At 33.5% G+C, this 25,391-nt stretch overlaps 1 protein-coding gene across 1 annotated transcript in view; it reads right to left on the bottom strand.

Moving 5' to 3' along the window:
- Window positions 1-13,735: 13,735 nt before the first annotated feature.
- Window positions 13,736-25,391, bottom strand: part of LOC115222695 (formin-J-like) — a 98,890-nt gene continuing 87,234 nt past the window's right edge. Inside the window, exons 11-16 of the mRNA XM_036511700.1 lie at window positions 24,461-24,531; window positions 22,955-23,075; window positions 21,995-22,159; window positions 21,532-21,601; window positions 16,213-20,270; window positions 13,736-16,176 (exon numbers count right to left, since the gene is read on the bottom strand). Coding sequence (XP_036367593.1) covers window positions 16,102-16,176; window positions 16,213-20,270; window positions 21,532-21,601; window positions 21,995-22,159; window positions 22,955-23,075; window positions 24,461-24,531 — 4,560 coding nt within the window. The 3' untranslated portion in view covers window positions 13,736-16,101. The remainder of the gene's footprint in view (window positions 16,177-16,212; window positions 20,271-21,531; window positions 21,602-21,994; window positions 22,160-22,954; window positions 23,076-24,460; window positions 24,532-25,391) is intronic.

Genomic DNA, 25,391 nt, shown 5'->3' with positions numbered 1-25,391 from the left:
CTTGCTTCAGTTTTGGTGTGGTAGGGAAAGTTCTCTATGTGGTAGCAAAATTCATCAAGATTTTTATTTCTTCCTTTGTGGGGGATGTGTTCACTTTTGTTTTTGGCTAGTGAGTCATCTCCAGTTACTCAATTAACTCAAAGTTTAGCATTACACAATGGAAGGAACATACAGAACTTCAAAATAATCAAGATATAACGATTAAGGAAGCAGATAAAGGAAGTGCGATGGAAGAATCTTATTCCGTCCATTTAATTTCAACTTAAGGATCAGTCTCAGTCTCAGTCTGTGCAAGTACTCCACCTTATTTTTTATGTAATTTCTTTCTCCATCAATTTCAAGTACTTATAACCCATCTTTTCTATCTGCTTCATAATCTTCCCCGACGGTATCAATGGCCCAGTGGTTAGGGCAGCGGACTCGCGGTCGTAGAATCGCGGTTTCGATTCCCAGACCGGGCGTTGTGAGTGTTTATTGAGCGAAAACACCTAAAGCTCCACGAGGCTCCGGCAGGGGATGGTGGTGATCCCTGCTGTACACTTTCACCACAACTTTCTCTCACTCTTACTTCCTGTTTCTGTTGTATCTGTATTTCAAAGGGCCGTCCTTGTCACTCTCTGTGTCACGCTGAATATCCCCGAGAACTACGTTAAGGGTACACGTATCTGTGGAGTGCTCAGCCACTTGCTCGTTAATTTCACTGGCAATCTGTTCCGTTGATTGGATCAACTGGAACCCTCGTCGTCGTAACCGACGGAGTGCCACGACGACGACGGTTGTTTTTGTGTCCCTATTTAAATGCAAAATGTTTTTTCTTAGAATCGCAGGAGATTGTGGCCTGTATGATTTAATTAATAAACAGCATGTTGTTTATCAGATCTTTATTTATATACTTCTTCCTAGTGTAGCTTTCTCGTATATTGCACCACTCACGAAAGGTTACGGCCGTCCTTTTGCCTCCTCCATCGCGTTTACCTTTACAGGTGTAAATATGAATATAAATATAATATAGTATGTGTGATAGGTAAGTGTGGATTTCTTTTCAAATGGATTTGATGTTTAAGTAGCATTTTAACATTCAATATTAGCTAAATTTTAAACCATAAATTTCTACGCATATGAACAATGTGTCTTTCAAAGTAAGTTTGTTTACATTGAAAATATCTAAACATTATCCTAAAATAAGTCAAATAACTCAAGACTAAAACACACTTATTTTTCCTGAAGAGATCAAACAATATACAAATAATTGCATCTTTTAGAATTACGATTTTACTCTTTTACTTGTTTCAGTCATTTGACTGTGGCCATGCTGGAGCACCGCCTTTAGTCGAGCAAATCGACCCCGGGATTTATTCTTTGTAAGCCCAGTACTTATTCTATCGGTCTCTTTTGCCGAACCGCTAGGTGACGGGGACGTAAACACACCAGCATCGGTTGTCAAGCAATGCTAGGGGGGACAAACACAGACACACAAACACACACACATACACACATATATATATATATACATATATACGACAGGCTTCTTTCAGTTTCCGTCTACCAAATCCACTCACAGGCATTGGTCGGCCGGGGCTATAGCAGAAGACACTTGCCCAAGATGCCGCAGTGGGACTGAACCCGGAACCATGTGGCTGGTTAGCAAGCTACTTACACACAGCCACTCCTGCGCTTATTATTGATGATTCTTAAATATTGTTATATTGAAACATATTTATGTATGTAGAATATCTTCTTGGGTGGGGAGATATTTTTGGGTTATTTTGTTGGTTGAGGCGGTTCCTTTTATACTCTTATAGGTAAATTTTTTCATCCTTTAATTTGCATTACTTTCCCAATAGTAATACAAATAAAACAAATCAAGCATCTTTTCAATTTTTCTTCTCCGTTGTCTTTTTCTGACTTTGTAAGTTTTATGAAAGTTTTATACATATTTATTGATGATCTTCCTACCAATATGTTTAGTTAAACCCAGCTGGCATCAGGATTGTTTTTAACACTCCCTTACGTGGCTATTACATTAAATATATATATATATATATATATATATATATATATATATATATAATATACATACACACATATATATATACATACATATATATATGCATATGTATATAAATATATATATAGTAGAAATGTATATACATATAGAATATATATATATTATATGATATATAATGTATATATATGTATATATATATATAATGTATATATATATAAATATATATAGCATAAATGTATATATACAAATATATATAGTATAAAATGTATATACATATAGAATATATATATGTTATATAACGTATATATATATGTGTATATATTTTAAATGAATATAAGTATATAATGTATATACATATATCTATCTATTTATCTATCTATCTATCTATATATATAAATACATTTATACAGTGTACATTTATGTGTGTTTAAATGTACACTGTATTTATATGAATAATATATAGTCTATTGACTAATTTTTCTACTCGCTAGGCCAGTGGTAGTAAAAATTTCTAAAATCTTTTATTACTCTTATATTCATAATTATTGATAATATTTGGCAAATTTTCGAAGTAACGCCGGCATTATTTTTATTTGCTCTCGATAAAAACTGCGCTTGCGCGGTGGATTTGAAAGATTATAATATACAAGCATGAGGCACATGCTGGATTGCCTCGTATATATATATTTTTAATTTAGGCGTACTAGTTGATGAAGACCCCGCCTAGCAAAATATTATATTGGCTGATATAGAGTCAGAAACCATGGTCCAGGAGATAGATGGTAAATGTTTTTATTTTCCAATCCCTTCGAAATTTATCCCTATTAGGGGTTAGAATTTTGGTTATTCCTTCTAGCGTGCCAGGTATCCTAATATGGTTACCTTTATGCGTTGAAATGTACACTGTATTTATATCAATAATATATAGTCTACTGACTAATTTTTCTACACGCTTGACCACTGGTACTAAAAATTTCAAAATTTTTTTCTTACTCTGATATTATTAAATTATATATATATATATATTAATATATATATATATATATATATATATAAATACATATATAAATACATATATAAACATAAGAAATGGAAAACAAAACAATAAATTGAAGAAATATAAGTTCAATTCAATTTAAATATTTTATACAAACAAATAACACATCTCATAAATTACAGCCTTCTCCGCTTCATGGGTTCATTTTAAACCTAGCTAAATTTGAAAAATATATTTACTTGCAGAGATACCCGGCGTTGCTCGGTGCTAAAATGGCAGGGTTTTTGTTTTTCTTGTTTCAGTTATGTGACTGCGGCAATGCTGGAGTACCAGCTTTAGTAGAAGAAACTGACAACAGGATTTATTCTTTGTAAGTATAGTATACATTCTATCGGTGTGTTTTGCAAACGGCTAAGTTATGGGGACGTAAGCACAGCAACATCGGTACTTAAGTCAAGTGATGGTGGAGGTACAAACACAGACACACATATATGCATATATATATATATATATATAATATATATATATATACGTGTATAAATACATATATATACACAATATATGTATATAACATATATATATATATATATATACGTGTATATAAATACATATATATACACAATATATGTATATATACATATATTTCTATGTATTTATATATACATATATATACATTATATATGTATATGTACATATATATATATCAATATAGACATATCAGTATACGTATATATACATGTATATGTATATATACATACATATATTGAGTATATATATATATATATATATATATATATATATATATACATGAGATATGCCTGGTTGAAGTTTTGTTGTATACTTATTCCAAGTACACATACTTAAATTTTAGCTTTATTATATATGCGTATACATATATATATATGGTCAGGAGTGGCTGTGTAGTAAGTAGATTTTGTAGGCTGGAACTGAAAGAAGCCCGTCGTATATATAAATACATATATATGTTAATAAATGTTTGTATGTCTGTGTATGTCTCCCCCACGATCGTTTGACAACTGATGTTGGTGTGTTTACGTCCCCGTAACTTAGCAGTTCGGCTAAAGAAACCAATAGTATAAGTACTAGGTCTACAAAGAATGAGTCCTGGGGGTCGATTTGTTCGATTAAAGACGGTGCTGCCACATGGCCGCAGTCAAATGACTGAAACAATACAGACAGACAGGCAGGGAGACAGACAGGCAAGCAGACAGACAGACAGATGATAGATAAATAGATAGATAGATAGACAGATAGGTAGATAGATATAGATAAAGATATACACACGTTTATAATTACTTTCACAAATTTTGGTATTCGATTTCTGTCAATATTTGTATACATTTTTTTGTAATTTTAATATTTTCATTTTATATATTCTTGCATCTTTGCGTACATTTCAAGGAATTAGGGCAAACAAATTTTATACATAATTTTGAATAAATTTTTATTTAAAAAAAATATTACATTATTGTGTAGTTAAAAAAAATAGTTTCAATGAAATTGTTACTCCCAATATTGTTAGAAACAAAACTGAAACAAAAATTTGAGTACGATTTTTTTATTGATAGAAATAATATTCTTTCAATTCTTAATAATTTATTAACAAAATTTTATAACTCAAAGGTTTCGTCCAATAATGGTAAACGTCGTACACATTCAAATAGAATGTCTTATATAATTATTCACAGAGTATTTTTTAAAAATCATTGAAGTCTTAAAAAAAGATTTTAATAAGAATTTCTGTATCGATATTAGTTCCACTTCCTTTCAGTATCTGTTGTCTTTTCTTTGCGATTGGGTCATAATGTGTGTATGTATATGTGTGTGTGTATACACCAACATAGATATACGCTTCTATCTTTGTTATAACTGGCGTCTGTAAGCGTATGGCTAGTGTCTGCACATTAAAACATGTATACATAAATGTAATCAACGCGATTGACGGCACAGTTCATCATATAATGCGACTGCAGCCGATAGTTCAAAATATAGCACACACACACACACACACACACACACGCACACACCAAGGATTATGCGTTGCAATTTGATTAAACTTGCATTACATCAAACGTGTGTCCCAGCAGTTTAAATTCACATCAGATGCTTGAATATGCTACGATGATAATTACAATAATAATAAGAATATAGTTTCATATTTCACAATATGAATTTATTGTTTTCGGGAGTTAGTGATAATCGAATAGTTTTGACCGTAAATGTTATACATATATACATATTAGCTGTATCTATGAACAGGAAGATTTTTTTGAATGAAATTTCTCTGACATAGATATATATATTTATTAGTGTGTGTGTGTTTGTGTGCGTATGCACTTGTACGGATTTGTATTTTGTGTAAAGTGATTATATTATATATATATATATATATATATATATATATATACACATAAACTTGCATGTATAAGCCTTTGTGTTAGATATTGGTAACTGACTACTTGTTAAATTTTGGTAAATAGTGAATGATTTCTGTTATTCAAAATATATGCTGACATCTGCAAATGGATGTCTCACGCAATTGTATTAGTAACAATATGTCTGCCGGCAACAACAACATTATCAACAATAAAATAAACAATATCGTTTGACTAGGCATAAGGGACATTAATGATCTATTGAATTGTCTCAGGGTGTTTCATATATCATATCATATAATATTATATTTTGTGAATACCGCCGAAAGGAAAAATTAAAGTAAATTTCGCTATTAGATATTGATGTCGTAAATATTGGAAAATTGAAGCCTAATCCCCGACACATTAGATTAGTTTTGGGTCTTACTGATGCATTTATATATATATATATATATATATATATATATATATATATATATATATATATACGCACACAGCAAGGCGCCTTGTGTGCCCTTATGACCTATATATATGTGTGTTAGTATTTAAAACGATTCCCGTTACTCTCAATACATCTTAATTCCAAAACGATACGCTTATAGATAATAAAACCTCCCTCACTCTGTCGCTAAGGTGATACTTTTCAGGCCAGCTACGTACCTACCCCTGGCAGCTTAGGGAATCATGTAAGAATTTAATGTCCTGTATATAGTAAAGCTTCCATTAGATTTAAATTCACAACCGTTCAACAGGTTGTACAATAAACGGACAAACGCTCACACACACACATAAACACATACACACGTCTGTCTTTCATTTTTGATTTGTATCTTTCACAATTAACAGTGAAAATGATGCGAAGCGCAAAAAGAATGAAAAATAAAATAAGAAAAGGTTTCGTTTTTCTTTTAGGAAAACAAACATGGACTGAATAAAACCACAAATTTATGCAAATTAACGTGAAATTATATACATCAACATTTTAAAATTGTTTTCGCAAGTAATCCAACAACATAGCTAATGGAAAATTTTCGGAATTCAACCAGTATCTATTATAATATTACTGTTATAAGTCAAATGCTTAAACATCAATGAGAGAATAGAACTAAGAGGACAGCACGTAGCACAGAGGAAATGTTTGCAAGGCATTGAAGGTTGGTGGTGGAGACGGACGGAGCAAGAACTAACGACCATGTTCATACATTCTGAAGAAGAATTCGGAATTGCTAGCATTCGGGATAATATCTCGCTAAAGGCGACCAAAGGGACACTTCTGTATATGATTCTTAAAGAATGACTATTTGCAAATCAATGGCATAGAAAGCATATTTGTACAAAAGAAATGTTGAGAAACAACCGTTCATAGCGCTGCATAAGACCCAAAATGTTGCCCTTTATGTTAGTGATTCATTATCAAATTATTACACACATTAAGGTACACCTACATAAGATACTCAGACATAAACTATATATAATATGTAAATATATATATATTATAAAATGAGATAGGGTTGAAAATTCAACCCACCATGGGATAACATATATCCAATATACTGCTAGATAGGTACCCAACAAGGCTGTTAAAAATTGCCAAACAATCAGTTCATGTATTGTATTATATAGGCAAAGGTAATAATATTACCGTAAATTAATACTACAAAATTAGAAAATGGAGAAACATACTTAAATCAATAAAACATCAACTATCAGATGATACCCAATCAATACTTTATTACACCATTACATAACAGTAAAGGCATTATACAAAATATACAGTAAATGTAAATAGACAAGGAAATATAAGTATAAAATATAATATGTAATTTTATATTTTATACTTATATTTCCTTGTCTATTTACATTTACTGTATATTTTGTATAATGCCTTTACTGTTATGTAATGGTGTAATAAAGTATTGATTGGGTATCATCTGATAGTTGATGTTTTATTGATTTAAGTATGTTTCTCCATTTTCTAATTTTGTAGTATAAAATATAATAATATATATATATATATATATTATATATATATATATATATATATAATTTAATACGAACTGTAGTTTGCGATGTTCACCAAAACGGAGAATTATAATTATCACTAAATGTGACTATGGTGTTCCAAGCACCAACATTGCTAGAATAAGAGCTAAAATACCTTTAAAGTTGTAGTCAACGGACATAACTGTATGTGTGTGTATATATATATATATATTACACACACAGTAGTACCTCGGTTTCGAACAACTCTGATCACGAGTAAATCGTGCTTTATAAATATATATATATATATATATATATATATATATATATATGTAAAGTAAGATTTATTTCCTTATCAGAGGCGTTCGTAAACCGAGGCGCTACTGTCTTTTGAAATGCTTGACATTGAAGAATTTCTTACTTTGAAGCATATCAAAGTCGAGTTATAAAGCAAGTTATGATTTGTGAAATCTCAAATTTAAATAAGTTATATCTCCTGGGCCATTCAAAAGCACATTGGCAAACAGCACCCGGACAGATACACAGACAAATATACGCATACAAACATAAACACAACCATACATTCGAATATCTAAACATGTCCGCGCTGCGAGTATATATATATATATCTGCTGCATACATATACTAGTATATACATATTCATACCCAAACACATTCGCATGTAAACTTTATACATACACACAATTACATGTACACAAGTGTATACATATTGATACACACTGGTATACACACATATGTATGTGTATATATTTTTATATAGATATACACTCATGTATATATATATGTATACATACATGCATATATATGTCTAAATATATTTAGGCATTTATATGCATTTATCTGTACATGTATATATGCATAAATGTATATATATATATTTGTATACATATGTTCATATATATAAATATGTATCTATATATGTGTATTTATTCATATGTACTTGTATATATATATATGCATATATTAATAAATTTTAGGGTAGCAAAAAATTCTAGAAAAATTCTCCGCTACCAGCGGTCAAGTGGGAAAGAAAAAATAATCAATAGACTATGTAATATACATTGAAACGTATAAGGGATGGCCATAATAGGACATCCGACTCACTGCATATATATATATATACATATATGTATAAATATATTATATACATACATATAAATATTAACAAACATTTGTATGTATCTTTTGGCATAACTATATACATCTGTGTACGTATAGACCAGTGTATATATATATATATATATATATATATATATATATACACTCGCATAGTCACACATACAGATATTACATATATGCGCATATATGAACATACATGCACGTGTATATATATATATATATATATATATATATATACACGTGTATAAATGCACAATTTTACTGAAACTGAAAAAATTACATATATTCGCACATACACACTGTATGTGTATGATATATATATATATATATATATATATATATATATATATATATACATATGTATGTTGAATATAGTTAATAGTTTCAAGCTATAGAACAGCAGGGCTGGTTCTGTTTGTATAACGCTCAAGAACTGTGATTCAAGCTTCGTTTTCCCGCTTCTTCAACTTCTCCAGCTGAAATAAGCGGATGCATGAAACTTAAAGCACCAGTCCAGTCGAATTTACAATGAATACATGCAAATATGTAAATGCATATGAATATCAATACATTACGTAGGCACACATACATATTTTACATCGACATATATCACCATACGGTGGTTCACATAAAAGCGTATGAAATATGTGTACACACTAACACATACACACACACAGACATTGCCCAAGGGTTACGTTCGTGATTTTCGATCTTATACAGCTGGTAATACATTTGTGTGTGTCTATGATATATTTCACACAAACACATACACATATATAGAAACAAGCATATACTTTGCATGCATATCCACGCGCATGCCCATATAGACATATATTACGTATACATTGAATGCATACACATATGTACAGATGCAGAAATATATACCGTACATGAACATATATTCAGTAACATTTTTACGTGCTGATAATGAACTTTTATGCACCGATAAACACTTGATCTGCTCTTCCTTTATCGCCGAATTTGTGCGGCAGAAGATCAATTCTCGTTGTTCTATATATATTGTCTTTATATGCCCCGTGCAAACTAATCTTCTAGACAAGCTACTCTACTTTCTGTTATTGCATTGGCACCACTATAATGGAAAGCGAGTGGGCAAAAGCAAGAAGCGTGCAAATTCCTAATTCAAAATCCACTACGTCTCTCTAGCGGAACCTGGATATATTCCTCTGCTCCTAGCCTTTGCGTCTGTAGGTATTCAATGACAAACGAAACCGTAAATTTCATAATATCCCTTAATCCGAGCGATTCTTTCAGAATGCCAATATCACAAATATTTAATTGTATAAAATATGCCGCATGACGTTTTTCCATCAGCTGTCGACCGTAGATCATAGCATTTTCGGTAGATTCGGGCATTTTTGCTCCCTGCTTTAGTCACAAGTAAGATTTTATATCACAAAAGTCTGGGGTTCGTTTAAAACTCAGTGGTTCTCAACCATTGCTTTTCATCTATGGACCCCCTTCGATGACTATATTATTCTGGTGGGCCTCAATAGGCATTTGATTTTTAAAAACTAGTTTAATAGATACTTCAAAAATTCCTATTTTGTTTATTACGCATTCATTTGTGTTGGTATGCAATAATTATCTGTGAGAAAGCAGGTTTCAGCAGCTTTATATGTTTAACTACAAAAAATGCTAAGAGAAAGAACTCTAACTGTTTCTTGCAATCTAAACCTATCTAAAGCAAAATATATTCATAGGTCCTTAAACTACTACAGTGGATCTCCTGAGTCCATATGAATCCCAGTTCAGAGCCAATACTTTAATCCTTACGCCTCCCTCCTGTTACACATCAGACTACATACACACTGACGCAGAGGTTCTCAACCATTTTTTCATCTATGGACCCTTTTGATTGCTATTTTATTCTAGTGGACCCCCATAGCCATTCGATGTTTAAAAATTAGCTTTACGGGTACTTCTTTTAACTTGTGTAGTTTAAACTATGTAAAATGCTAGAGAAAGAAACCCAGGTGTTTCTTACAATACATACAAATACATACATCTAAAGTAAAAAAAAACTTCGGGTGCCTTTAAAACACTGTTCTTGATCCCCAGTTTATAATTTTGTTTCGTGCCCACTCCCAAATCTTATACGGACCTTCAGGGGCCATATGGACCCCGGTTGAGAACCCCTTCATTGACACTGGCATATCCGTCCATCCATTTACCCATATACGTGTACTCGCACACATCTAGAGTGTCCGTTTCGCTGTAACACACTGTACATATATCATTCAGAGTCTATCTAAGATCATTGTGGTGTGTTAAAAAAATAAATAAATGCGCCATTTTAAAACCTAACCAGGCTCATGGGCCCGGTTTCCCGGTTTCAGTGGCGTACGTGTTTCCCCAGCTGGACGGGACGCCAGTCCATCGCAGCGTTACTCATTTTTGCCAGCTGAGTGGACTGGAGCAACGTGAAATGAAGTGTTTTGCTCAAGAACACAACGCGTCGCCCGGTCCAGGAATCGAAACCACAATCTTACGATCATGATGCTGACACCCTAACCACTAAGCCACGCGATTCCACTGTGGTCTGTTAGTCATACAATTTCAGAAAATGCAACTCAAAGAATGTCTAACAATACAAAAAAGAAATTCTTACCTCAATGCCGAAGCTTAATCGACTCCCTGTGTTAGCACAGTTGTTACAACTAATGATCAACGAAACCATACATACTGATTTTCATATAAAAATAAGAATCTCTCTCATACACACACACGAAGGAAATAGCAATAAAATATTGCGGTAACTTGCGATACAACTCCTATATAACACCTATTCCAAACCTTAAACTTTCCTTTCATTTTATTTTATGGAAGCCTTTGAGAATTTGTTGTCTAATTAATATTTTAATGTAAGTATAAAACAGAAACCTTTATAGATATATTATATCCCCTTATATATATATATATGCAATTTGATATATATATATATATGCAATTTGATATATATATATATATATGCAATTTGATATATATATATATATGCAATTTGATATATATATATATATGCAATTTGATATATATAATATGTATATATATATATATATATATATATAGATATATATATATATATATATATACATATATTCAATTTAATATATAATTTAAATTGCAGAAAACGAATTGAAATTGATGTTATGAATGTGTCAATATATATATATATATATATATATATATATATATATATATATATATATATATGGACTTTAAATATAACATTTAAATAGCAGAAAACGAATTGAAATCGATGTTATGAAAGTTTTCGTCTGCAAACACTGTTTATTCCATACCAAATATCAAGTTTTTCAGTAAATAAAAATATGCAATAATATTATTGTTGCTCATTTACATCATCAAAGATCCTGATTTGAAAAACAATTAACTAGTGTACCTAAATGTATGTGTGTATGTGTGTGTGTATACGGTCGTGGCAATATTGGATAAGGCGGTGAGCTGGCAGAAACGTTAGCACGCCGGGCGAAATGCCTAGCAGTATTTCGTCTGCCGCTACGTTCTAAGTTCAAATTCCGCCGGGGTCGACTTTGCCTTTCATTCTTTCGGGGTCGATTAAATAAGTACCAGTTAATCAACGGGGTCGGTGTAATCAACTCAATCCCCTTGTCTGTCCTTGTTTGTCCCCTCTGTGTGTAGCCCCATGTGGTCAATAAAAAAATAAATATTGATATGCATTTGAATATAGAGTATATAAATATGTACGTTTATGTGTGTATACACACACACACATTATATATATATATATGCACGCTGTTGTTGGTACGGGAGCGAATGCCAGCAAGTATGCGTATATACTTGGAAGTGAGTTTGAGGACGCACGTGTGTGTGCACAGCTGTATAAAGGTGTGTATTTGTGTATATACGTATATAGACTGAGAGGGTAATTGGCAGAGGATTAACGGATGAGTTTAATGTATTGATAATTAATATACTATAAATCTTTTTATCGTTATTTGTTATTACTTCGTGTTTTGTACAAGGCTTGTAAGCTGCTTGATGTGAATTCGTGTGTTGAAACAAATTTTGTATTTTGAGGTCATTATACAAATAATAACACACGCACTGGTACAATATCACTTCTTTATTGTTAGATCTAATCGCTCCCTTGCTTAATGTGTTCGTCAAACAATCAATTGCGCGCTTTTTTTCTTTTTTATCAAAGTTCTTTTATCGCTAATCACGACCACATCAATGATTTGTCTTCGCACTTCCAGGACAGTTTTGAGTCTGCCTGTGAATTAGTCCTACACCTATGTATATGTAGATATATGGTCGCTTACATGACAAGGGAAGGATGAGACTAAATGAAGAGCACGTGTGCGAGTATGTACAGTTGTAAGTGTACACTCGTTTGCCAAACTTTATATATGTCTGTGACTGTGTGGTCATTGGTCATCCGTGGTCCGGCCTTATTATTCAAGCTCAGTTTCAGCTAAGATCTGCTTGTCATCCCATAAAGGTTTATGAGTGTAGTTTCTTATAGGAGAATGGAGAGAGAGAGAGAGGGGGTGAAAGGAGATAACAGAATGTGTCCGCGCTGCATGCATGCGTGTGTACATAGGGTATATAGCCAGTATTCTAAATTGGTGTCGTGATACGCATGTGCGCATGCGTATACTGGTGCATGCCTGTATGCGTGTGTGCGTGCGCACATGTTTCTTGTATGAGGGTGTTTACGCGCGTGTGCCTGCACGTTTTATATGTATCCGAATTGTTCATAGTTACATGTATTTATCTGTACGGATTTCCGTGTATCTTGCTGTCACTCTAATCCTACACTACTTGTACCAAACACACACACACACATACCACCATCACACACGCATATATAGATTGTGACAGTAATGGCGTTGTGGCTCTAATAATTGCTAAGCATATTTTCTGATGGCAATTTCTTACGTGTGAGAACAGATTCAAGTACCTCTCGGGTGTTTAGACAAGATTTCGACACTTAGATAATTATGTGATTCAGCAAGCTGTCTTGCTGATCATCAGCATGCTTCCATGTTGATAATCAGCATGCTGCTAGATGAATGGCTCTCAACCGGGGTTCCACATGGCCCTTGTTGGGGGTGGGGGTGGGCGGAGCGATAAAAGATTTAGTTTTTAAAAACTATGTACGATAAATTGATCATACTTCTACAATTCACAAAATATTCTAACAAATATTTTGTAGTACAGTTCCTAATAATATTTAATTATAAAAATATGGTAAGAGTCTTTTCTTTAACATCAAATAGTTATGGCGGTCAATCCAAGTAAAATAGGAATTAGATAGAAATGGTTGAGAATCACTGATCTTAAGTATCGATAAGTATTTTCTGGTCATTATACTCCCACCAGTGTTCATTCATGGAGCCACCAGTCTGTTTACCCACTAACCGTGCAAAGATGTCGAAGGGAGAAATAAAAATGAATTAGAAGCTTTCAATGGCACACATACCTTGATCAATGAATTGGTATGTCCCTTTTGAAAATAATTAATAAACAAGGTATTTTGCATCCTCCAAAACTGAGGCCTTCACCTTCCCTGCAGATGAAACGACTGGCCATTTTAAGAGCAGTTGAAAAGGGGATTTTTCCACCACACAGATTGACTCTTTGTTTCTAGCTCAAAGTGATGGATTACGCAAAGTTCATCTTGGATTAGGCAGAGTTCAAGAAAACCAGCTAGATTTGCCTCAAACAAGGTCAGATTTTCCCGTGATGTGGTCAGCCTGGTACGCTTTTGATCAGGTACCAGATGACGTGGCAGCGACCGAGCACGAATCTTCGTCATGCCAAATTCATTGTCCATAATATAGCGACTCTCACGGGATATGCTAATAGCATTGGCTAGCTGATTTATAGTTAATCGCCTGTCATCCACGAACATATGAAGGAGATCAATGCTTCCTCGGTAGAGGCAGTTACAGGGCGTCCAGACCTTGGGTCATATTCAAGACTCTCTCTTTCCCCCATTAAATTCAGCTGCCTACATTTGCACTCATGATAAAGCTGGTGCATCATCCCCTAATGTAGCAACCATGTCAACATGAATGACCTGGGGGGGGGCTGACCCCTTTTTCTACAGATACTTGATATCACTATGGGGCTAAATTTTGTCGATTTGCAAGAGATGTCGCTACTAGTTACGTTGAAAGTGTTCTTTGAACAGTCAGATGTCAGTTTACCAGAAGAGAAACAATGTTTATTAATAGGAAAAGTTTAAGTTAATACATGCAAGATTTCACAGTTCTGTCATCATTCTTTCACTTCACAGTCAGCCTACGAACTTTTTAGCGCATCCTCATAAGTTGATTGTGTTTCAATACAGGATGTCTGGAGATGTAAATGAACATTAATAATATTGCATATGTTGCATATATTGTATGTATTACATAACTTTGTATGCAGTTTGGAATAAACAGCTTTTATTATAAAGAAAACCAAAAAAAAACGATTGATTTCGCTTTTCCTTTTCCACCACTCATTTCAGTCGTTTGACTGCGGCCATACTTGTAAGGCTTGTATTTTCGAAGACTGCCCTTCGTAATTAATTAAAATATAACCGTAAACGTTTATATTTTATCTTGCTAGCCGGGTCCGTTAGAAGAGCTTTACGTAAAAGCCACATGATTATATGAATTCGTATATTACACTACAAATTTGTGTGTTTGTATGTGTTTGTGTATGTATATGTATATGTATATGTATGTGTGTGTGTGTGTGTGTGTGTGTGTGTGTGTGTGTGTTTTAACTTGTGGCCAACTTATTCCCATATCCCAGAGATAACAGGCTATATTTTCTGAACAGAACAGATAGCCACCGCGTCGAATATGTCAACTCATTTATGGTGTCCACTCACGTTGAAAGCGCGTGGAACTTCCTTAAAAGACCATCATTTTTAATTTCGTCCTTTAATTATGATTTTCATAATTAGAAGGAATTTTCAAAATAACCCGCCCCATCCCTACTTCGTCTTGTTTCCTTCTGATATTTCTTGTTTATATAACTGCAGCTACAACAATATGAGCAAATAAATTTGCATATTTGATTCGGTTATCTTGTCATTTCATTGTTCGTTTAAAGTTGCAATTATGACAATAACAATGGTAATACAGTCGGAATACAGAGGTGCACTTGGTGATGCTGTAAATATTTGTTTAAAATATGATATTTAAATGATGTGATAATAACCATTATACATGACACCCGACTTGAGAACGAAAACAAAAATTGGTATGATAAACAGTAAATTTTTTTTTCTAGATGTCACGAATATTCGCATGTAAGTTTTTATCACTGTGTGTATGATGCAATGTCAAAGAATACAATAGTGTATTCCTCGTTTTAAAATTCATTAATATTTTAAAGAAAATTGCAACAGTTTAATAGTATTTGAGGTATAAAAATAATTTAGTTGTGTTCAATTCTGTATATAAAAGGCACTCGAATGATCAAATCTTGTACGAGCTATAAACTTATGTACGCACATACTATAAGGATAGTTTTTAAATGTATTTTGCAGCTTTCTCAAGAAGCGCTAATCAAGTTGTTATGTTACTAATGACTCGTCTGTAACTCTTGTCTTTTGATTTGGAAAATTTCTTTTTAAATCTGTCTTTTACACTATTACTTGCCACAGTCTCTTCGCTGTCGCTTAGTTTAAAACCGCCATTATCTATTTCTCTATCACTTATCGATAATTTTTTGCTGGGCAAATTTTGATCTGATGTCTTTTGGGACTTGCGTTCTTTGACAGTTTTCTCACTTATAACCGTTGATTCTACAGATTTGACTGGCATTCGGGATTTGCGAGCCAGTTCATTTTGAGAACCGTTTATGTTTGATGCCTTATCCATGGAAGTACTGCTAAGTCTCTTTTTGTTATTGGTATTGGTATTACTATTATTGTTATTTTTAACATCAGTGTGTTTATTTTCTTCGTATGCAGAGCTATTTTTCACTTTTTGATTGGTAGGCTTCTCGGGTGGCGACCGAGTCACCCCCATAGAACGCCGTATACTACTTGTTCTCGAGAAGGGAGACGAGGTGGTGTTTGCTTTTAACGAGGAATGAAGCTGCTTTGTATTACAACTTGAGCTATTTGAATCTGTTTTTCTTTTCGGCAAACTAGATGATTTAGCAAGCGAAGTTTTGACACTACCCGAACTTGATTTTGTAGTTGATGCAGTCGTAGTTGGTAAGCTACTGCTATTCATACTTTCTTGAGTATTCGCAGTAGATTGTTTGGGATCTTTTTTAGCTCTTGATGATGCGGTAGGTGACATGAAACTTGATGCATGACTTCTGTTAAAAGAAGTAGATCTGGTTATTTTTGATTCGGTCGAAGGGAGTTTGCTGTTGAAAGAGTTGGTTGCTCGAGATGAAGAAAGGGGTTGCAATTTGGTAACATTTGAAGAAGACCCAAGTTTCGATGGCATAATAGATGAAGTTGATTTTGCAGTTGTTCCAGCAATTGACCGTCTGAGTAGAGAATTGTTAATTCTTTCGTTTTGAGACGACGATGACACACTTTCTGTTGAACCAGACTTGTTTGATTGTGAGCTGATCGGAACATGCTTCATGGAACGATGCGAACTGCGAGAAAAACTAGAACGTTTGATTGTTGGTTGAAGCTCCACAGGTTCCTTTATTACTTTTTTTTTACTGCTAGATGTTTTCTTCATGTAACTTGGAATACTAGCGGCCTTTTGTGTTGCCTTAGGTGATACATTGTTACTATCAAGCATTTTAATAGAGTCCTTATCAGCTGTGTCAGAAACAATTTTATCGGGTGTGTTTGTGTGGTTAGATATTGACAACTGCCTCACTAAAGGTGGTTTTGTTTTGTTTTCCATTGCATCATTCCAATGGTTATCTTTCGAATAATCTCCAGTTTTCTTCAATAAAGGTGTTGAATAGTTAGCCTTTCTGTCCAGGAATATGTTTTCATTCAAATTTGAAGCATTCACACGAACAGTTGATTCTGTCCAAGATTCCGTCCGTTGCTTGCGAACATCTGATTCGGAAACATCTGTTGCCACCCTATTAACAGTTATGATTCCAGATTTACGGTTATGTCGAGCGCTATCAAGTTCAGTCTCATGTTTAAGGAAATCATGTTCTATTCTATGTCTATTACTTTCTGATTTCCTATAACATACTGAAGTACCGTAGCTAGATTCCAAGTCTAAATTGCTACTAACCGAAGTTCTTTGACTTATAGTCTCACTCATAGTTTCAAACCCTTCATCTTTGTCGGAAGCAGAGGCTACGCTGTTTCTACAACTGGATTCGTTTTTAAAACCGCAATCAGAATTTGGCATCAGGATTCCATGCTCTAGTTTACCACTACTATCTATATTCCTCAGTTTATCTGTTTCATTCATGCAGCTACTCTGGCTCCTTCGTTTTTCCTGTCTCTTAACACGCCATTTCGCCAAGATAATTGTTGGGTTTACATCATCTTCACATGAGGTAATAGGAGAAGAGCTGTGGTCTATTAGATATGATGAATGCTCAATCAAACTATGAGTGCGGTGAGGCCTTTTTTCCACCGTAGCAGTCGAGTTGTTCACCGAATAGCTCGAATTCGGATTATCCTTGATCTCTTCCGTTAATTTCTTTTCTTCCGTTCCTCTTCGTTTATCATTTATTTCATCGTTTTCCGTGTTGGGTTTCATTTTGTGTTCAGATAAGTTATTTGACTCATTGTCACTATAATTCTCTGCCTGCAAAGTTTCGGTTGAAGTCGATTTCACCGATAAGCGACTAGAGTTCTTTGATGAATGCCGAACATTTTCGGCGGGCGCTTCATTCTCGCTGTCATCATTTCCTTTATATGAGAAATGACCCATGCAATCGCCTCTTAAATTATTCTTCTCCTGAGATGTGTCTGGTGTACTTCCACTATTTGGCCCCTTTTTCATATTTGATTTATTGTTATTTTTTCGTGCTACAGATTCAAAGGATTTTGATCGGTTCATTGATCCTTGGGGCATTAAATTTTGAAGAGCACGATCGACAGACTCCTTTTCTACGTTACTACGACAGCGTCCGGTCGAACCATGCTCTTTGTCTCCGAACCGCTCTGCCAGAAACCTTCTTTTGCCTGTCAGCTTGTGTGGCCTTTCTTCTTTACGAGTTTTAACTCTTTCGCTCTCTCCAGTACTGTCACTTCCAGATCGAGACCGTGGTGTTTTGGCTTCCGAATTATTTTCAAGATAGTTTTCTCCGGACACATTGTGATCAGTTGATGCAACTGGTTGATTGTGAGATTGTAAAGCATCTTCGATTTCATCTGTTGATAATTTCCGTCTTACCTTACGTCTATCACGACGCGACCTACTTTCTTTGTCATTGGGTGATTCTGACGAAGTACATTTTCTTTTCGCTTCGCTCTTCTCTTCCGGAGATAGATGTGTTTCAGTTTCATTTTTCTCACTGTTGATGCTGTCCATCTTCTTCAGCATAGAGTCCATGTTTTCTGGATCTAAGTTCGTTTGCCATTGCCGGCTAAGTTGTGATCTGACAGATACAGAAACGCGATTTCTATCTGATGAATAATGTTCTGGAGTTACCTTATTGGAGTCAGCAGGTTTTTCCAATGACCCACCTGACTCCAAAAGTTCATCCCTTGTAAGTACATACGGAGAGTTCGATTTTACGCCACTATTAATTTTATCCAGGTTTATCACACTGTTGCCGACTTGTTTCGTATTCCTTTTACACGAATCCTCTCCATCTCCAGCCGATTTGAATAAATTCGATCTTTCTACTCTAGTTGGGCTTTTGAGCCCTAATGTCGGTGTTGACGAGGAAGGTTGAGAATTTTCATCACAATGATAATAATCTTTACTGTAATGCTTGTAAGAGGCAGATAGACTGGGCGTTCTTTTAAAACAATTTCTGTCATACCGTTGTTCTTTCGCTTCAACAAGTGCTTCTCTTTTTTTCACTGCCCGATCTATATCTCTCTTTTCTAGAGCGCTCGCCGATTTTCGAAGAGACTCTTTTATTGGTTTGGGGGTGGTTAAAGTGTCTGATTTGGTTCTTCCGTCTACAAGAGGTACTTTATCTTTATTGAAAAGAAATCTCATGGAGTCGTTAGAGTCGTCGAACATAGGTGGAGACGGCCCTCTTTCGCGTTCAAAAGTAATACTCGTGTTTCTCCTTACCAAACGCTTTTGATTTCTTGGATGACCATGATAACTCCTCCTGAATGTTATTTGATCTGATCCATTGCCCAAATACTCAAACAATTCGTCATCATTTCCCTTTGAGTACCTCATTCGGCGGAAACTTGCTCTGTCATCTTGACTGCTGCCAAGACTTTCTGTATCAGTATTGTTTTCACTCGATGCTTGTCTGCTTCCTTGGCTTGTACATATGCTGTCAGAACTGTTAGAGCGGAAGTTATTTTTGTGCTTTGATTTGCGCATACTTTTTCTTCCGAACCCTAGACGAACAAAATCAGACACAGGTTCCTCTGTCAAGTTGCTATCTCCATTCATAAATTCCGATTGATTACTATCACTATTTTGGGTAGTTTCACTGTCGCTGGACATGTAAGAAGAAGTTCTTTCACTTATACTGTCAAATGTTCCAACAGACGAATTATCACTGATGAAATTGTGGCTACCAAAACCGCTGCGGACATCAGCAAGCAGCAGATCAACAATAGAACCCTTTTCCTTTTGCAAGAGCATATCTTCTGCGAAAAAGAAGAAAAGAAATATAAAAGGCAATGAAATAAAAAATTACACAAATAATATAAATATCTGATAGATAAGACTCGAAAGAGTACAAAATACTGTTGTAATGAAAATGAGAAAAAGAATATTAAAAATATATTCCAAAGTATATTTTGACGATAACAGCAGATGATTTTTCCATTAAAACAAACACAAATTTTATATGTAATATATATAATTTTAATATATATATATGTGTGTGTGTGTGTGTATGTGTGTAATATATATATAATTTAATCTATATATATGTAATATATATAACTTAATCTATATATATGTAATATATAACTTAATCTATATATGTAATATATATAACTTAATCTATATATATGTAATATATATAACTTAATATATATATATGTAATATATATAACTAATATATATATATGTAATATATATAACTTATATATATATAGTAATATATATAACTTAATATATATATATGTAATATATATAACTTAATATATAATATGTAATATATATAACTTAATATATATATATGTAATATATATAACTTAATATATATATATGTAATATAATACTTAATATATATATATGTAATATATATAACTAATATATATATATGTAATAATATACTTAATATATATATATATATATATATAACTTAATATATATAATATATATATATATAACTTAATATATATATATATATATATATATATAACTTAATCTATATTAATATATATATATATAGAACTTAATATATCTATATATATAATATATATAACTTAATATATATATATATTAATAACTTAATTATATATATATATAATATATATATATATATTTAATAATATATATAACTAATATATATAGATATATATGTAATATATATATATAACTTAATATATATATATACATGTAATATATATAACTTAATATATATATATACATGTAATATTATAACTTATATATTATATATATATAACTTAATATTATATATATGTAATATATATAACTTAATATATATATATGAATGTGTATATGTAATATATTTATGTAGTGCTCAGGTTGACTTGCTACTAAAAATTTTATACAATATATGATATACATGACACATACACATACACACACACACACGCACACACATACGCATTTATATATGTGTGTGCGTATGTGTGCAAGATTTCAGTATGTAAACCTCTCACAGCCAAAGGTAATTATTCTAAGAAAATCTAGAATATTTAATCAATGCCTTACCATCTTTCTTTAGTTCAAGCTTTTTGCGCATCTCATTTTGTTCTACGGCAAGGCTCCACTGTTTATTTTCCTTTTAAAGAAAAAATACCAAAAAGTGTGGTTGATCATTTGAATCAAATAAAAATTGGAATAAAAGTTAATATAACTTAACTTCAGTTACAACAAACTAGATTATACGAAATTGAAATAAAATGCCTTGTTACACTTCATTTGTTTAGTCACCTTGGAAGGTGACACCTTCCAAAGAATCTAATGAAGTCAGTTTGTATCTGCAGACTATGATTCTAGTAGCTAAATCTAAATGTAAATATGCAAGTGTACGAATGCGAAAGAAAGAAAATGTATGTGTATAAAAAAGAATGTTCCTATATACGACACATTTTGCACAATTATTATCATTATTATTATTATTATTATTATTATTATTAGTTTAGTACATTGTGTAGTGAAATTGGTAACCAACCTGTATTGCTTTCAGAAACTTCTCACAGAATGTTCTCAGTGTATCGAAACACTCGTCTAACTTAAATGTTTTTACATCTTCACAGAAGAAATCTGCTAGCTCTTTCTGCAGTTCATTGATAATATTAAGATCAACCTGAAGACTTTTCATTTCGCTATTTGCCCACTTGAAAAAGAAAATTGAACGAAGACAATTAATATGTCAGTAGATATTACAGCAGGAAATTCTATCTTTAAAAATTTTTAGCGATGTAGCAATATCCTAAAGGAAAACAAAACTAGAAAAAACAAACATACACATATTCATAAGACTCGGCAATTAAAGATCGATTCAAACAAAATTGAAAACGCTTAAAATCAGAATTTAAGTTCGTTTCCATAACATGTTCCGGTATTGTCCAATGCTTAATCTAATGGCTTCGCCGTTGGTCCGCTCGATGAGTTTAATTGTTTACACGGTAAATTAAAACGAAAGCGGTGTCCATAATGCAATCCTCGGGTCAAATTCCGCCGAGGTCGACTTAGCCTTTCATCGTTTCGGGGTGGATTAAATAATTACCAGTTACGCATTGGGGATCGATGTAATCGACCTAATCCTTTTGTCCTTGTTTGTCCTCTCTGTATTTAGCCCCTGGCAGTAAAGAAATAGGTATTTCGTCTGCCGAAACGTTACACACACCGAAGCATACACACACACACACACACACACACACACACACACGCGCGTGCACATATATATATATATATATATATATATATATATGACGGGCTTCTTTCAGTTTCCGCTTACCAAATCCACTCCCAAGGCTTTGGTCATCCCGAGGCTATAATAGAAGACGCCCAGTGGGACTGAACCCGGAACCATGTGGTTGATAAGCAAGCTACTCCTGCGCACAGCCACTCCTGCGATAATAAACCTTAAAATACACATGATAAAAGAAAGAAATCCTACGGTGTTTACCTGTAGAAAGTCTGCCATTTGAAATTTGAATTCTTCATCCATAGTTTCTACTTGTGTACTAATATTTTGAATTTTCTTTCCAAGATTTGAAATGTCAGCCGTTAAGGACTGTATTGACGATCTAAAAAAATGTAAAAAAATATGGAAATGAAAACAAGATATCAACTCACGAACGCATTGACAAAAGATATAGAATAAGAACATTGTTCTCTTGAGGTTGGATTTGCACGTACGCATGCAACTGTTAATGGATATGCCACACGTTTTAACAATGGGTTTTGTGCAGTTGTTATCGACCGAACTAAACATTCAAAGTCTTATAAAATAGATGCGAATGAACCGAGACAGTATAGTAATCTAAGTTCATTTATGAGAGATATATGTAATCGCTTTGAATGTACGACTGAACAGCAAGTTGATACTATGACCTCTGTCCGAAGTAAGTAGGAAAGATGGAGTTCAAATATACCACTGAAATAAAATACGGTATATTTACTACAACTACTTGCAGTCTTAGCTGCACATACGTATATATATATATATATATAAGCAAAATAACTAGTTATGAAATCGCAAGATGGGATAGAGTAGTGACGTATACTAAACAGTACAGCGAGTAGCCACATCAAAGCGGTTGTAGATTACTACTCCTAGTTTAACCCCAGGCTTATTCTCCGCCAACTGGTTTTCGCTGCAAGCTCTGCACCCTTTGCATATAATATATCGCTAGTAGGGGGTTCGTTCGGTCTCCCAGCTGGCGATATGTTGTATATAAAGGATGCAGAGCTTGCACCGAAAACCAGAATCCGCCTATGGTTAAACTAGTAGTATCATTCGACAGCCACTTTGATGTGGCTACTCGCTTTACAGTTTATATATATATATAAATTTAGATTCAGATGAATATGGTACTTAAGTTAAAGGCACCAGAATTTAGTATGGTATTATCCATACAATTTCAAAATAATGTGATTAAAATCAAAATAAGCAACAAGGATATCCAGAGGTAATGCAGTACGATCGTTTCATGCGACTCCATTTAATTGAACAATGCAATCATTTCATTACATCAATTTAAAATGTAGAGCAATCTTCAGCTGCACAAAAACATAGAATTTAATTAAATTCGAAGGACTCATTAGTATAATTTTACCCAAAATCTCCAAGAGGATAAGGAGATAGACAAAGAACATGTTTTACCAACAACATCTCAGTTGTAACATATTGATCAGAAATGTAACCATATATGAAGCGTGAAGTGATCAGTTGCGATATTCCATATACATATTTTTCCATAATTTATAGCATCCTTCCAACTACAGCCACCATCACCATCATGAACATTATTAACCATGGTAATTTTATCATATTTACACTAGTGCATGAACCAAGTGAAATATAGACATAACCTTCTAAATACTTAGGTTTTTTGGACGGGTGTTGAAAAAAATTAATTGGTGAAAAATTAAAGACATTTTCAAAGATTAGTATTTTAAGTCGACTTACTTTGCTGCTTCGTTTAAGTATTTCATTTGATGCGGAAACAAGAGTAACCGTGGATTTCGTTTTTCAGCTTGCTGCAAAAGGAGAAACATTAAGTTTAAAATAACTAATCCAACTTAATTATCATCATCATCGTCGCCGTCATCAGCGTTATAGTTATATCGATCTTCGTACACAAAGATTTACACTAGCAGAACGGTTGGTTTCAATCAAGTAATACCTTTCTTCAAATGTATGTATTCGTTCCTATGTTAGAAACATTATTATTACGTACTATTATTATCATTATTAGGGCGATAAACTTGCAGAATCGTTAGCACGCCGGGGGGAGTGTTTAGCGGCATTATGTCCATCTTCCGCCATATTTCAGGCCTTCAGCATTTGGTAGAAAGGATTATTATCATTGTTAAAGCGGCGAGCCAGCAGATTAGTTAGTACGCCTAGAAAAACGCTTAGTAGTATTTCGTCCATTTTTACATTGTGGGTTTAAAAGGCACGAGGTGGACTTCGCCCTTCATCCTTCGGGGATGATAAATTAAGTACCAGTTGAGTTCTGGGGTTAATGTAATTGACTAGTCCCCTCTCCCAAAATTTCAGGCCTTGTGCCTATAGTGAAAAGGATTATTATTATTATTATTATTGAGTGAGAGAGCAGTGCATGCCATCAAAGTGACACTGGTGTAAAATATATGAAGCCCAGTATACCCATCATGACTACCCATCTGATAAGGGTACACTAGGCACATGCATCACAACCATATGTGCGCGACATGGTGATCTCATATCAAGATAAACAGCACATGACCTTGCAGGTGGGGCCCAGTTAGAATTTTCTTCTGGTCGAGTAACCCATTCTGCTCAAAAGGTCCCTGAATAAGGGTTGTTTAAGGATGTTGAACGAAGCACCCATGTTTCCAGAGGTGAATTATTCAAA

Source organism: Octopus sinensis, linkage group LG20 (genome assembly GCF_006345805.1).
Source record: "Octopus sinensis linkage group LG20, ASM634580v1, whole genome shotgun sequence".
NCBI classification, from domain to species: domain Eukaryota; kingdom Metazoa; phylum Mollusca; class Cephalopoda; order Octopoda; family Octopodidae; genus Octopus; species Octopus sinensis.
This window is presented reverse-complemented; position numbering and strand designations above follow the sequence as displayed.